Below are 16,824 nucleotides of genomic sequence, written 5' to 3'. Positions count from 1 at the left end.
CCAGACATCCAAAGTGAAAGTTATCCTTCAACACCAAATGGTTCTATATGGTCCACACAATGTCCAGAAAAAAGTCACACCATTTTGAGCGTCGGGTTTGGGGGGGAGAGGGGGAAGAAATCGGTAAATTCGTAGTTTTTTTAAGTTTTTCGCCAATAATTCTAAAACTATGCGGTTTAGCATGAACAACCCTCTATACAAAATTGTTCTACATTAAATTTGAAATAAAAAAGACCCTATGCATAATCTTTCTAAAATGAATGGTTCCAAAGTTACGGAGGTAGAGTAGTATAACTGGTCCAAAAAAAGGCCTTACCCAAACATCCAAAGTAAAAGTTTTCCTCCAACACGAAAATGTTCTATACGATCCACATATTGTTCAGTAAAAAGTTACACCATTTTGAGCGTCCGGTTTGGGAGGGAGATGGTAGAGAAGCCGGTAAATTAGTAGGTTTTTTAGGTTTTTCGTCAATATTTCTAAAACTATGCCTTAGCGTAAACAATGTTATATATGGAAATGTTCTACATGAAATTTAAAACAAAAAATGTTCTCTACATAATTGTTATAAAATCAACGGTTCCAGAGTTACGCAGGGTGAAAATTCGAGGTTTTCGATACTTTTTATATTTTTTGGGCAATATTTATGATATAAATATACCAAAAACTCAGACATCCACAGTGAAAGTTATCCTCCAACACCAAATTTTTCTATATGGTCCACATAATAAAAAAGTCACACCATTTTGAGCTTCGGGTTTGGGGGGAGAATTCGATAAATATAAAAAGTATCGAAAACCTCAACTTTTCACCCTCCGTAACTCTGGAACAGTTGATTTTAGAACAATTATGTATACAACCTTTTTTGTTTTAAATTTTATGTAGAATATTTTTCTATAGAACATTCCTTACGCTAAAGCACAGTTTTAGAAATATTGACGAAAAACGTAAAAAAACTACTAATTTACCGACTTCTCCCCCATCTCCCTCCCAAACCGGACGCTCAAAATGGTTTAACTTTTTACTGAACAATATGTGGACCATATAGAACAATTTGGTGTTGAAGGAAAACTTTTACTTTGTGTGTCTGGGTTAGGCCTTTTTTTGGACCAATTATACTATACTACCTCCGTAACTTTGGAACCGTTCATTTTAGAAGGGTTATGCATAGGGCCTTTTTTATTTCAAATTTAATGTAGAACAATTTTGTATAGAAGGTTATTCGTGCTCAACCGCATAGTTTTAGAAATATTGACGAAAAACGTAAAAAAGAACGAATTTACCGATTTCTCCCCTCTCCCCCCCCCCAACCCGACGCTCAAAATGGTGTGACTTTTTTCTGAACATTATGTGGACCATATAGAACAATTTGGTGTTGGAGGATAACTTTCACTTTGGATGTCTGGGTTTGGGTCTAACTATACCACACTACTCATCTTTCATTTCACAGACAGGGCTTCTGCCTATACATGTCAATAATCTCGGATACTATTTCTTTCGTCCACTTCAATCTTGAAACTTCAGAAAAACAAGTATTCGACCTTCGGTTGCATACAAACACAGAGTCCACTCGTGCGACGGAACAAAAATACTAGCGATCTAATATTTCAGTGATTTAGAAATGCTGGAGGCATAAACATGCAGATAAAATAGAAGGGTTTCTAAAGCAGGGGTCGGCAACCACACTACAGGAAAGAGCTACTAAAAAAATCCCAAGCACCAAAGATCTACCTTGTTTTAAAAACCTTTATTATAGACGTACACTTAAGAGAACAGGAAGTAAAAACTAAACATGGTGAAAAAAAAATACATACGTATTTTGTTTTAATGGGAGGATTGACAGTCCATCATGTCTGTTAGTTTTTTAACATTCGGTTGGTGGTTTGTTATTCTTAGTCTAATACACGAGTCCAAATGTTCATCCGTTAGTCGGCTTCTGTATTTGTTTTTAATGAACTTCATGTTTGAAAACGTTGATTCACAAAGGTAGGTGGAACAAAACAGGGCATTAATTTTCAAAGCTACATTGACTAGGATTGGGTATTTCTGTTTGGACACTAGACACCAAAAATTTTCTTTTCCGGCAACGCTCTTCAAACACAAATCATTCTGCAGTGTGACTATTTCTAATTCAGTCTCTGGTCTGATTTCGCTGAAATGCTGTTCGATGGTTTGGGATAAGCTTTCTGCATCGAGGGGCATGTACGGATAAGATACAAACTGAGCAATCGCTTCAATTTTGTTGAAGTCACTAAATCGGGTATCGAATTCATGCCTCGGTCTGGTCAACATTTCTATGTGCCCCTCTCCTGTGTAAGGTTGAACGTTTACTACTTCTTTTTCGATTACTTCTTTTAAACAAGGAAAATGTTTTAAATTTCCTTCCAGTAGATTTTTTCCCATAGTTCAAGTTTCGCAATGAATGACTTTACTTCGGAAATCATTTGAAGAATACTTTTTTCTTTACCCTGAAGCTGCAAATTTAGTTCATTCAGCTTTCCTGTGACATCGGTCAAGAATCCAAAATCTCTCAACCATGCGGGTTCTTCTAATGTTGAGTAGTCTTCTTTACGCTCCTTAAGAAAAGCGATTAAAGCTGGTAGGAGCTCATAAAAGCGCCGAAGAATCTTCCCCTTGCTTAACCAGCGTATCTCTGTATGCAGAAGCAATTCTCCGTATTCTAGATTCATTTCTGCAATTAGAGTTCGGAACTGTCTTCTCTGCAAAGCATGAGCTCTTACTTGGTTTACAAGTTTAACAACGACTTTCATAACATTGTCGGCATTTAAAAATTTACCACAAAGTGCTTGCTGATGCACGATGTTAAAAAATTTGGAAACGTGTCATCTTTGCGGCAAAGGGCAATGAATCCGTTATGCACTCCAGTAAACGCTGGGGCTCCGCCAGTTGTAATGCCAACCAGTTTCTGAAGTGCAATGTTTTCAGAGATAAAATAATCTTGAACGGAAGAAAATATGTCTTCACCTCGAGTCCGCCCTTTTAAAGGAATAATTTTAACAAGTTCTTCCTTAGCAGTAAAATCATCGAATATCATTCTGACAAATATGGCTAGTTGGGACGTATCACTAATATCTATGGACTCGTCAAATTGTAAGGAGAAGAAAATAAATCGCTGTAAGTCCGTCTTCATCTGGGAAACATCTTCTGACATATTTTCCACTCGTCTAGTTACGGTTCGCGCTGAAAGCTGGAGGGAGTTTATAGCCGACATTATTTCGTATTTATTTTTAAAACCTTCAGATAGGCAGTTTGCAGCTTCTACAAAACATTCCTTGATGTACTCGCCATCTTCAAAGGGTTTCTTCTTTTTGGCAATAACTTGAGATACTTTGTAAGAAGCTAGAGTGGTGGCTTTAGTTTTATCGCTGACTTGTAATAATACAGACTGCTGCCTAACTAATTGATTTTTCAACTGTTTCACTTTCTCTTTTCGGATGCTACTATTGGCGGGATATTCTGTGTTTATTTTCGGATGAGTACTATTAAAATGTCTTTCGACGTTTAGACTCGTAAGTAGTTTTTAGATATCATAAGAATTAAACCTTTATTGGTGTTTATCTCAATATGTATAAAATGTGACATTCCTTGTTTTCCCCCCGTACTTTTCATATGAAAGTGATACAAGTTTTGACTTCTTTGAAGATTCATTTTTATAAATAATGGGTTCACGTCACGATTAAAACTATGTTCTAGCACTCGTGAAGGGACTAACAAATAATAGTAACTAAGCCGATAAGCACGTTTAGGCGACAACCGCCAGTGAAGACTAAGAATTGCGCAACTGTGGTAAAGATAAGTATTTTCAGCCCCAGCACGTTTTAGCGATATCGAGACGGCCGGGGTCATCGCACGCAGTGTTGCCAATGTCCGGATAATTATCCGATTTTCGGATAATTTCGTGGACCATCGGATAATTTTCGGATTGAACAATTTTTTGGATAATTTCGGATAATTCAAGGGTCTATCTACTTTATATATGTTATATTTTTTATTTTATTCGATTCGCACGACGAGCGACTCGAACTAAGGTTAAGATCGACTGGTCGATCGCGATCGACGTGTTGCCGACCCCTGTTCTAAAGGGATTATTAGTCGGTAGCAGTCCAAATCTTATAAGTCACCGTGTATGTCCAGCTAATAAGATCATAAGGATTTCGTCCTATTTAATACAACTCTGTGAGTTTATACTATCTGCGTAAGCGGACGTTCATGTCGGTACTTCTTCTTTTGCCCTTTAATTCGTCCAATTTTGAACATAGGCTTCCCCCAGTTTCCTCCATTGGCTGCTTCTGTTTCCAGTGTGTTCCTTCTATCTTTCTAATGTCATCTCCCCATCTCATCTGGGGTCGTCCTCTTGCTCTTTCCTGTCCATGGTCTCCATTGTTGTATCGTGGTATTCCACCTGTTGTCTGGCGTTATGACCTGCGAAGCTCCATTTTAGCCTGGCTATACGTTCTCCTGCGTCTTTGACTTTTGTTTTATTTCTTACCCAGTTGTTTTGCTTTTTGTCTTTTAATTTTACTCCTACCACTGCTCTCTCCATGGCTCTTTGTGTCTTCATTATTTTGCAGGGTTGTTTTGTTTTAAACATCGTGTATTAAGCTCGTGTATTAGGCGAGCGGGAGATACTCCTAAAATGACCAGGTACTGACCACGGAGAGGTGAATGGCTAATTTTATTCATATGTACTTTATATTATTGAAGGTGCTGAAAACGAAAATGAGGTTTATATTGAATTTTATGTGGGGGAACATTGTCAAAATCGCAATTTTAACCTAAAAATAAAAAATCACGTTTTTTGCGTTTACCTCGCTACAACTGTTTAATTTTAATATTTTTTCTGAAATTTTTTCAGCATATAGCTCATTTCTGAATACCTGCTTTACTTCTTATTCTGATAAAGGTTATGAATTTTTCAAAGGAAAAGGTGCGGATTTGTGCATTGCAAAGTTTAATCGCAAAAGTTGAGTGACGAAATTTAAAATGTAGCCTTTTAATGACATTTATGTTAAAATAGAGAGTACAAAGAAGTTTTCTGGAAAATTTTAGATCAAAATGTTTTATAGAAAAAAAATAGTGCAACTTTTATTATCGACATTAGAAATCCCCAATATAACGGTTATTTTTCGAGATACTGACCATGGGTGGTGAATGGCTAATTTTGGTCTTAGATTATGTTTTTGACGGTGCTGAAAACGAAAATGAAATTTATTTTAAATTTTAGGTGGGGAATATTGTCAAAATCGTTATTTTACCATAAAAATAAAAAAAGTGAAATCACGTTTTTTTGCGTTTAAATCGCTACAACTCTGGTCGGTTTTAATATTTTTGTCTAAGGTTTGTACACTATATGTTGCTCACTTTTTTGAAGACAACGGTGTCTGTTTAAAGATTGTAGTCTTACTCTAGTTATGAATTTTTTAAAGTACAAGGTGCAGATTCGTGAATTGCAAAGTTTAATCACAAAAGTTAAGAGGCAAAATTAAAATTTGTCTTATTAATCACGTTTATGTTAAAACATAGAGTACAAAGAAGTTTTCTGGAAAGTTTCAGTTACAAATGTTTAATAGAAAAAAAATGGCGCAACTTTTAATATAGACGTTATACATCCCCAAAATAACGCTGATTTTTCGAGATACTGACCATGGGAGGTGAATGGCTAATTTTGGTCTTATTTTATGTTTTCGATGGTGCTGACAATGAAAAAGAGGTTTATTTTGAATTGTATGTGACGGAACATTGTCAAAATCGCAATTTTAACCTAAAAATGAAAAAAAAAAAGTGAAGTCACGAATTTTTACGTTTAACTCGGTACAACTCTGTTCTATTTTAATATTATTTTTTTCTAAAACTTCTACGGCATATATTTTTTACCTTTGTGAAGACTATGAAAGTAACTGTAGTCTTTCAGTCTTTTTTTTTATAAAAGTTATGAATTTTTAAAAATGAAGAGGTGCAGATTCGTGAATTGCAGAGTTAAATCGCAAAAATTAAGTGACAAAATTTAAAATTTATCTATTTGATTACGTTTATGTTAAACCATAGAGTTCAAAGAAGTTTTATGGGGAGTTTTAGGTCTAGATGTGTTATAGAAAAAAAAAAATGGTGTAACTTTTAATTTTAAGAAAAACGTGGTTTAACTTTTTTATTTTTAGGGCAAAATTGCGATTTTGACAATTTTCTCCCACCTAAAATTAAAAATAAACTTGATTTTCGTTTTCAGCACCATTAGAAACATAAAGTAAGACCAAAATTAGCCATTCACCACCAATGATCAGTATTTCGAAAAATTAGCGTTATTTTGGGGATTTATAACGTAGATGTTAAACGTTGCACCATTTGTTTTCTATAAAACATTTTGATCCAAAACTTTCCAGAAAACTTTGTACTCATGTTTTATTTTTGAATTTGATTTAAAATCTATATTTCAATTTGTCAGTCAAATTTTGCGATTAAACTTTGCAATTCACGAATCTGCACCTTGTAGATTCATAATTTTTACTAGAATAAGACTAAAAGCGTAAAGCAGAAACCACTGTCTTCAAAAAAGTGAGCGATATATAGTGTACAAACTTTAGTAGAAAAATATATTAAAACGGACCAGAGTTGTAGCGAGCTAAACGCAAAACGTGATTTAATTTTTTTTTATTTTTAGGGTACAATTGCAATTTTGACAATATTCCCCCACCTAAAATTTACAATAAATTTCACTTTCGTTTTCATCACAGTCAAAAACATAATATAAGACCAAAATTAGCCATTCTCCCATGGTCAGTATCTCGAAAAATAAGCGTTATATTGCGGATTTCTAATGTCGACATTAAAAGTTGCACTATTTTTTTTTCTATAAAACATTTTGATTTAAAACACCAGAAAACTTCTTTGTACTCTCTACTTTAACATAAACGTGATTAAGAAGCTAAATTTTAAACTTCGTCACACAACTTTTGCGATTAAACTTTGCAATGCACAAATCCGCACCTTTTCCTTTGAAAAATTCATAACCTTTATCAGGATAAAAATAAAAGCTCGAAACAGGTACCGTTGTCTTCAGAAATGTTAGAGCTATATACTGTAAAAATTTAAGAAAAAAATATTAAAATCGAACACAGTTCGAACCGGAACTTAACAAAAATTGGAAAACTTAAAACATTTTGCATAGAAGAGTTAATAAATTTCTCAAAACTGTTCCAGTCTCACAGTAATTTTGTAATCTAAAATTATCAATCTGATATCTGATCAGTCACGTAATCACTGATGCAATTAAGCTCTTTAAAAATTGAAACCAACTGGAATGACAAACCGTATGTTGAGGAGAAGAGTCTTTCTGTGTTGGCTGACAATGCATTAGCTGTGTGGAGCTGTTGAGCAAGTTCCAATGCTGTAGTATTTATATTTTTCATAGAACGCCACCAAGTCTCTGGTACATATTACATTCATTTATAATGGATGGATGGTAAGTTTATTTCCACTAAAACGCTTATCAAGCAAATTTGCCAAAAAATCAGCTGGGATCAAAGCCATTTCCATGTTTCAAAAAAATACTAAACACCACAAAATAACTTACAGTAGACGTTCTTGCAATAATAGCTAACTTGCAATGCGAATTTATAAATATAGTCCAAGCTGTAGGTGAAAAATAGGTCGATTTCAGGATATAATTCAGGAATTTTTGAAACCTATCAGGTGTTGTAGAGGACGATGCCAGGAATAACTTATACTAAAATGTAACCAAAAATTTTGTGCGGTTTTTTATTTATGACGATTTTCATTTGTTAAGTTTGCAATTTTTAAAGATTTTTAATTTTGCAGCTTAGGATATTCATTTTAGGGAAAAAGTTTTAAATATAAAATTGTAGAAAATTAAAAACCTACAATTTGCGCTATTGCAAGTTTAATTTCGTTACTACGTTATTGCAAAACAGCCTGCGAAAGGTCCAAAATGGCCGTTTTTTGCAATTGCGTTATTTATTGTAAAAATATTTTTTAAGGCTTTAAAAGATCTTTGAATACTAAACAAACAAAAATTGTAGTGCCCGATTTGTGAACTTGTTGCTTAGATATTATAATTTGTTTATCCCAAGAGGTCAAATGTCCAAGGCTATAACTTTTTGAAAAAAAATCGTACCGAGTTAATCCAAGATCCACTCTCCTTCTAAAGACTTATATTTTCATATTCTGATGTAAATAAATGCGTATAACATTTTTCAACCTCTTATTTCGGGTTTGAAAATAAGGGGGCAAATTTCGTTATAAACATTTAGAACTGAAGCCGCCCCTGTACATCCAATGAGTTTCTTACTTGCAGATTACTATTTGTGAAGTCAAAATAAAGATTCAAAACCAAATAAAAATATTCTACGACCAACTGAAGCCGAGATAATGGTTTTTGTTTTCTTAAATCGTAGTGACTTTATTTATAACAATTAAGAAATTATTTCACAGTCATTGACTAAAGAAAGACTGATATTATCTTAAAATTAAAATTATTTTGACCAAAAGTTACATTTAATTGTTAAAAATCATTTTCAAACTGTAGTGGAGATTTATTTTTCGTTTCGACTGTGATTTATTGTGTCGGTTGCCCTTAGCAACGGCTAGCAACTTATAATACATTGAATCACGGTTTTCGCTTTAAATTTTAAAGCACCGCCTGGATTGACATGAAATTTGGCAAACACATAGATAATATGTTAAAGAATAAAAATGATATTGGGCCTCTGTGTGCTTTTGTCCTAGGGGTGAGTTTCACCCCTTATAAGGGGTGAAAAAATATATGTTCAAAATAAGTTCGGAAATGGATATAACGTCTAATTCTAAGCACCTTTTGTTCTATAGCATTTTTTCACCAAGTTAATACCTTTCGAGTAAATACCTTCATTTTTCAACAACAAAAAAGAAACACGTTTTTAGGCGGTTTTTGACAAATAACTCAAAAAGTAAGTATTTTATTGAAAAAAAGAGTTTTAACAAAAATATAGCAAATTAAAAATTGAAAAAACGATGTACGCGTGAAATCTCTAGACCCAGTAGAAACAAAGTTCTAACTAATGAAAAAGAGGTTCATATCCGTCAAATTTCAAAGTGAATTATTTCAACGTGAAGTAACCGAAAAATCATGCACTTTTTGGAGAAAAATCATTACAACTTTTTTAAAGTGTTTAAAAAAAAAAGTTTATAGCATCAAAAGTAAGCAAGTTACGCTGAAAATAAAGTTTATCTCTTTTTTTTGGTCAAAAAACTCGGGAAAGTCACCCCCTAATTAGCATCAAAAATGAAATTAATCAATTTTACTTCAACGTTGTGTTACTCGTGTATGTGTCGTTTATGTCTGTAAGTTTCATCGGTTCAAAGTGCTTATTCTTGAAGGAGCAGTAGTTAAAAGGACTTGAACTAGTCAATAATCACGAGTGTATGCAAATTTAGAACAGCCATATCTAAACAAATTTTTGCCTTCCAAAAAAAGCAAAAAATCCAAAAATATTCGTAACAGCAAAAACTAAATTTTTTTACTCTTTGTGATTTTTGGTCACATTAATAAATTTTAAGTTATTTAGAAAAAAATATTTTTTTTAAATTAAAAATTAAAACAGATTTACTATAAAACAAATTTTTTTTAAATAAGCCCTTTGAACCGAAGATACTTACAGATCATATAAATAATACATGAGCAAAATAACTTGTGAAGCGTTAATGATTAATTTGATTTAAGATGCTAATTGGGGGTTGACTTTCGAGTTTTTTGACCAAAAAAAAGAGATCAGCTTTATTTTCAGAGTAACTTGCTTACTTTTGATGCTATAAACATTTTTTAAAAACAGATATACATTTTTTTAAAATACTTTAAAAAATGATTTTTCTCCAAAAAGTGCATGATTTTGTGATTATTTCACGTTGAAATAATTCACTTTGAAATTTGACGGATATGAACCTATTTGTCATTAGCTAGAACTTTGTTTATACTGGGTCTAGAGATTTCATGCATACATCATTTTTTTTCAATTTTTAATTTTCTATAGTTTTGGTAAAACCCATTTTTTTATAAAACACTTATTTTTTGAGTTATTTGTCAAAAACCGCCTAAAAACCTGTTTTTTTTGTTGTTGAAAAATTAAGGTAATACTCGAAAATAACTCGAAAGGTATTAACTTGGTGAAAAAATGCTATAGAACGAAAAGTGCTTAGAATTAGACGTTTTATCCATTTCCGAACTTATTTTGAACATATATCTTTTCACCCCTCATAAGGGGTGAAACTCACCCCCAGGACAAAAGCACACAGAGGCCCAATATCATTTTTATCATTTAACATGTTATCTATGTGTTTGCCAAATTTCATGTCAATCCAAGCGGTGCTTTAAAATTTATAGCAAAAACCGTGATACAATGTACTATAAGTTGCTAGCCGTTGCTAAGGGCAACCGACACAATAAATCATAGTCGTAACGAAAAATAAATCTCCATTACATTTTAATAATTAAATGTAATTTTCGGTTAAAATAATTTTTATTTTAAGATATTATAAGTCTTTCTTTAGGCAATGACTGTGAAATAATTTCGTAATTGTTATAAATAAAGTCACTACGATTTAAGAAAACAGAAACAATTATCTCGGGTTCAGTTGGTCATAGAAAATTTTTATTTAGTTTTGAATCTTTATTTTGTCTTCAGCAACAATAACCTGCAAGTTAAAAACTCATAGGATGTACAGGGGCGGGTTCAGTTCTAAATGTTTATAACGAAATTTGCCCCCTTACTTTCAAACCCGAAATAATAGGTTGAAAAATATGAAAATAAGTCTTTAGAAGGAGAGTGGATCTTGGATTAAGTTAAAAGTTATAGCCTTGGACATTTGACCTCTTGGGATAAACAAATTATAATATCTAAACAATCAGTTCACCAATCGGGCACTACAATTTTTTTTATGTTTAGTATTGAAAGATCTTCATTTTAAAGCCTTAAAAAATACATAAAAGTTATTTTTACAATAAATAAGGCAATTGCAAAAACGGCCATTTTGGATATTTCGCAGGCTGTTTTGCAATAACGTATTAACGAAATTATACTTGCCATAGCTCAAATTGTAGGTTTTTTAATTTACTACAATTTTCTATTTAAAAGTTTTTCTCTAAAATGGATATCCTAAGCTGCAAAATTAAAAATCTTTAAAAATTGTAAATTTAACAAATGACAATCCGTCATAAATAAAAAACCGCACAAAATTTTTGGTTACATTTTAGTATAAGTTATTCCTGGGATCGTCCTTTACAACACCTGATAGGTTTCAAAAATTCCTGAATTATATCACGTTTTTTCACCCACAGCCTGGGGTAATAGTAAGTCTGGGGTTCCCCCAGGCGATAGCTCCTAATTGCAATTGGTTTCCTTTTAAGAAAATATAATTTAAACAATGTTTTTTTCTAAGTTTTATTTGTTCAAAACATACAATTTAAAATAAAAACGCATGTTTAAAACAAAAAAAAGTTAATAAAAAAAACATGTTTTATTTGTTTAAAACATAAAATTTAAAAACAAAATAAAACATGTTTAAAACAAAACAAAAAACGTTTAAAACACAAAAAACATGTGTTTTGTATGAGATTAAAAAACATGTTTTCTTTTTCAACCCTGTTATTTTATCCATGTTTGCTTTGGTCAAGGTCCATGTATGGCATGCGTACGTGAGAATTGGGAGTATACACTGGTCGGTACTTACAACAATAAAATTATATTCGAAATAAATCTCTTTATTTGTCCTCCTGCTAGATTTTACAAAAATAAAAAACAATTTTTAAATCTAACAAAAATTACATTCCATTAAACAGTCCATTAAACTTAAACTATCTGATTCTTAAACAATCTGAATACTATTGCTGAATCAAGCCATCCAGCAGCAAGAATGTCTCGTCTAGTGCCTCCTCTTTTGCTTGTTCTACTGTGGCACCCATACCCATTACAGCATAGGGTACATTGCAATTGACATGTAAAACTATAATAACTGGAGATTCGTCTTTTACGACCAAAATGTCATGTTTTAGCTTAAGCTGCTTTAAAATTCTAACAAGAGATTCTTCTGTACGTTCACGCAAATCCTTAAAAATATAGAGATTAATGAGTAAGGTAAGAATTATATATATTTTTTATTAAACACATTATTAATATGAAGAGACATTGCTTTATAAAACGTAATATATATTACTGCTTGAAAATTGTAATGATTTTTAATATAAATATAAATTTGACACCAAGATTAATTTAAAAAATCAGAAAAGGTTCGAAATATTCACTGACTACAAATTCAGAATTACTCTCATTGTAATAAGTCTCGACAAAACAACCAGTGATCAGTGACTGACTGATCCGAATCTCCTAGTGACTAAAACTAAAATGAATATATTATAAATTGAATCAAGTATATTCAAATGGGAAATAAGCCACAATTTTACCTAAAAATGATTTTATTAACGTTTCGACGCCCAAGTCGGGTGTCGTTGTCAAAATACAAAATAATATTAAATAAACAAAAATGTTGTTGCTTAGTAAAAAATTCTTCTAATAGTTTATTTAATCTGACTCATTTATATCGGCAATTCAGACACGTATTATACATTTTAAAGTAGACGACTTTAAAAATGATATTGCCAATATTGATGAGTTGCGTTCCTGGGACGACTTTACTAAAAGATAGTTCATTCGATTACATGAAATCAATCCCAACTCAAGAATAGCCGCCACAAAAAATCATAGCATGTGATCTGTCTTTAAAAAGACAACCAAATGCAACGGTGGTACTGAAATTCTCGCGTTAGAGATTCCATAGTAAATCACGAGGGAAAACCAGGAAAAACCTCGTGATACTATCCCGACATCGCAAGTATTTGGGTTTACATTTAGTTTACTCTCAAAACTAATACCAAATTCTGACTTGATATTTTAAATTTTAAATAATACTAAAATACTAAATATGTACTAACTCGATATGTTACTGATTTACTAATTGTGGTATTTTCTTTCTATTGACTTCCTCCTTTAGTATGGGTAACCACATCCTACTGCATTCTACCGAGGAATTTGCGACACAATTGGTTTCATTTAGCATAATTAGAGCCGCTTCTTTGATTTATCTCTTTTTACTATCTGCTTCTTTTAGGACTATACTTGAATCTCTCCACTGAACTCTATGTTCATTATCCCATGCGTGTTGACATATTTGAGATCTATCAAATTCTCTATTTTTTATATAAGACTGATGTTCATTTACTCTAACGTCTAATGGTCTTGACGTTTCACCTATATAAAATTGTTCGCATTCACAAGGTATTTTATAAATACAATTCTTTGTTCTTTCTTGTTCACTGTTAGGTTTAGTTTTAGATAGAATAGATCTCAATGTGTTTGTTGTTTTGAATGTTGTTGATATGTTGAATTTATTTCCTATTGTTTTAAGTTTCTCGGATAGTCCTTTTACATATGGTATTGATATTTTCCTCGTATTATTTCTTGTGAATGTTGTAGGATCCCGTTCTAAGTTGTTCTGTTCCATTCGATCCAATCTTGACAATTCCTTATTTATAAACGACATGGGATAATCATTTTTTAATAAAACAGATGTTAACAATTGTTTTTCTTCTAAAAATGAATTTTCGTTAGAACAAGTAATTTTGGCTCTATCATATAAGGATTTAATGATTCCCTTTTTAACGTTGATGTTATGATTTGATTTGTAATTGAGATATCTGTTGGTGTGTGTTGGTTTTCTATACACTTGAGTCTCATATCCAGTATCCTTCTTTGAGACCAACACATTAAAACCAACGATTTTAAAACCAACAATACTATGGAATCTCTAACGCGAGAATTTCAGTACCACCGTTGCATTTGGTTGTCTTTTTAAAGACAGATCACATGCTATGATTTTTTGTGGCGGCTATTCTTGAGTTGGGATTGATTTCATGTAATCGAATGAACTATCTTTTAGTAAAGTCGTCCCAGGAACGCAACTCATCAATATTGGCAATATCATTTTTAAAGTCGTCTACTTTAAAATGTATAATACGTGTCTGAATTGCCGATATAAATGAGTCAGATTAAATAAATTATTAGAAGAATTTTTTACTAAGCAACAACATTTTTGTTTATTTAATATTATTTTGTATTTTGACAACGACACCCGACTTGGGCGTCGAAACGTTAATAAAATCATTTTTAGGTAAAATTGTGGCTTATTTCCCATTTGAATATACTTGATTATAAAAATGCCACAAGAAAATAGCTTCAGAACAACATTATAAATTGAAATTTAAAATATATAGGGAAGTTTAAATGTGACTCCAAAGAATGCCAAAATGAGAGAGCCTAAGGGGCCTGGTTAATACGTTGGCTGCCGTAATTTAATAAAAAAAAAAAAAAAAAAAATGGGTCCCTACGGCCACGAGGCTCCCGTTTATATGCTTTTGAGACAACTACGGTGTGTCACGGCAGACAACGTGTTAAATTAGGGCGCGTTATACACCGATATAGTGTTACTCAATCGGAAATATTGCATGCAAACTGGCAGTTTCTGGCATAAGAAGGGGAAAAATGCGTCAACTGGAATAAAGTGTTACGCTACCTCGTTACCTGTCCATTAATGAGACACCAAATAAAAAAATCTCGTTTCGATACCTCAGCGAAAGTCCACACGGGCGACAATTTACGGCGCTGTAAGAGCAGTAAACCTGACGAGTTATTCTTCTTCAAGTGCCATCTTCGTTCCGAAGGTTGGCGATCATCAGGGCTATACGTATTTTCGAAACTGCTGACCGAAACAATTCGTTGTTGCTACAGCTGTACCATTCCCGTGGATTCTTTAGCCAGGAGTTTCGTCTTCTTCCTATGGACCTTTTTCCTACTATCTTCCCCTGCATAATTATTCGGAGCAGTTCATATCTTTCGCCTCTTGTAATGTGTCCCAAGTATTGCAGTTTTCGTTTTTTGATCGTAAATATGACTTCCTTTTCTTTATTCATTCTTCTCAAGACCTCGACGTTTGTGACTCTCTCCGTCCATGATATTCTCAAGATTCTGCGATACATCCACAGTTCAAATGCCTCTAATTTTTTGGTATCAATCTTTTTCAGCGTCCATGACTCCATTCCGTAGAACAGCACAGAAAGTATGTAACATCTCATCAGGCGAAGTTTCATTTCAAGGCTCAAATCTCTTCCACAGAACACTCTTCATTTTAGTGAATATGGATCTGGCTTTTTCTATTCTTATTTTGATTTCTGCTGAGCTATCGGTGTCTTCATTTATAAAAGTGCCTAAATATTTGTATTTGCTAACTCGATCGATAATTTCATTGTGTAAATATAAATTTTGGACATTTCGTGTTGATTTCGATATTACCATAAATTTAGTTTTCTTTATGTTCAAAGATAGTCCATATTCTTCGCTGCAGTCTGCTATCTTATTCACCAATGTCTGTAGCTCTTCAAGTGTTTCTGCGATCAAAACGGTGTCGTCGGCAAATCTCAGATTGTTTAATCTAACACCATTTATTTTAATACCTATGGTTTGCCCAGAGAGTGTTCTATTCATTACGTCTTCGGAATAGAGATTAAACAGGGTTGGTGACAGTATACACCCTTGTCTCACACCTCGCTTTATTTCAATTTCTTCAGTGGTATTATTCTCTACTCTCAATACTGCTTTCTGATTGTAGTACATATTTGCTATTAGTCGGATGTCTCGTTTATCTAAATTCTTTTCTGCCAGGAGTCTGATTAGATGATCATGCCGCACTTTATCAAAGGCCTTGTTATAATATATGAAACACATGAATACATCTTTGAGACATAACGTTCAGTGCAAACAACGTCTTTCTTGTTCCGAGTCCATTTCGGAATCCAAACTGGGTATTAGATGTCCATTTCCAGTTTTCTGTGTACTCTAGTGTGTATAATTTTCAGGAATATTTTCAGTACATGGCTCATCAAACTGATTGTACGGTAATCACTACATTGTTTGGCATTCATCTTTTTTGGTATAATAACAAAGGTGGATAAAAGCCATTCTTGTGGTATTTTTCCTGATGTATAAATGCTATTGAAAAGTTCAACTAAAATGTGGATCGAGTCTTCTTCTATCAGTTTAAGGATTTCCGTTGGTATTTCATCTGGACCTGGGGCTTTACCGTTTTTCATTCTTTTTAGTGCGTACATTACTTCCTCTTCCGTTATTTCTGGACCTTCGTCTCCTTGTATGTTACTTAGTTCAGATTGTTGTCTGTCATCTGCAAAGAGTTCTTCAACATAGTTTTTCCATGCCTTCAACTGTTCTTCTAGTTCTGTTACTATGTTTCCGTTGACACTGCACTGCTACAAAAGGATCTAAATAACTTATGTGTATGGTGTACTGATAATGGTCTAGAATTAAATGTTAAAAAATGCTTTAGTATTACCTTCAGTCGCTCTAACAATACCATTGTGAAAACGTATATATTGAACAATACTGTTATTGAATCTGTGGACTGTATTAAAGACTTAGGTGTTTTGTTTGACAGAAAATTAACTTTTATACCACATATTACAGACATGATTAATAGGAGTATGCGAAATCTTGGATTTATAACACGTAATAGTTCTCAACTGTCACCGAATTGTTTTTTAAGGTTATATGTTTCTTTTGTGCGCTCATTGCTGGAATATGCCTCAATTATATGGTCACCTTACTATGACCGTCACATTAGAAATATTGAGTCCGTCCAGAAAACATTTCTTCGTTCTTTGGCATTTAAAACATTTAAATTGGGTAGCTTGGAAGTAA

The 16,824-nt window shown here is 32.9% G+C and overlaps 2 protein-coding genes across 4 annotated transcripts in view; both read right to left on the bottom strand.

Annotated features, from left to right (window-relative positions):
- Window positions 1–1,822: 1,822 nt before the first annotated feature.
- On the bottom strand, window positions 1,823–7,422 carry LOC114334389 (general transcription factor II-I repeat domain-containing protein 2A-like). Its single transcript, XM_050649230.1, has 4 exons — window positions 7,323–7,422; window positions 2,796–3,475; window positions 2,466–2,718; window positions 1,823–2,349 (listed from the first exon to the last, which is right to left on the bottom strand). Exons 1-4 carry the CDS (start codon window positions 7,420–7,422, stop codon window positions 1,823–1,825), a joined length of 1,560 nt encoding a protein of 519 aa, XP_050505187.1.
- Window positions 7,423–11,744: 4,322 nt separating this feature from the next.
- Window positions 11,745–16,824, bottom strand: part of LOC114334387 (interferon-inducible double-stranded RNA-dependent protein kinase activator A homolog) — a 52,502-nt gene continuing 47,422 nt past the window's right edge. For all 3 annotated transcript variants that reach the window (XM_050648225.1, XM_028284424.2, XM_050648226.1), the window contains exon 5: window positions 11,745–12,110. In XM_050648225.1, coding sequence (XP_050504182.1) covers window positions 11,886–12,110 — 225 coding nt within the window. In that variant the 3' untranslated portion in view covers window positions 11,745–11,885. The remainder of the gene's footprint in view (window positions 12,111–16,824) is intronic.

Source organism: Diabrotica virgifera, chromosome 4 (assembly GCF_917563875.1).
Source record: "Diabrotica virgifera virgifera chromosome 4, PGI_DIABVI_V3a".
NCBI classification, from domain to species: domain Eukaryota; kingdom Metazoa; phylum Arthropoda; class Insecta; order Coleoptera; family Chrysomelidae; genus Diabrotica; species Diabrotica virgifera.
The sequence above is the reverse complement of the archived record's forward strand: the minus strand, read 5'-3'. Positions and strand labels throughout refer to the sequence as shown.

What these genes read in the sequence shown, in the direction of transcription:
- LOC114334389 (XM_050649230.1), bottom strand. Translation starts at nt 7,422, where the DNA reads ATGAAAAATATAAATACTACAGCATTGGAACTTGCTCAACAGCTCCAC. An exon ending in ACTCTTCTCCTCAACATACG is followed by an intron (nt 3,476 to 7,322) that starts GTTTGTCATTCC and finishes AAATAAACACAG; the next exon opens with AATATCCCGCCAATAGTAGC. An exon ending in GCATCAGCAAGCACTTTGTG is followed by an intron (nt 2,719 to 2,795) that starts GTAAATTTTTAA and finishes CATGCTTTGCAG; the next exon opens with AGAAGACAGTTCCGAACTCT.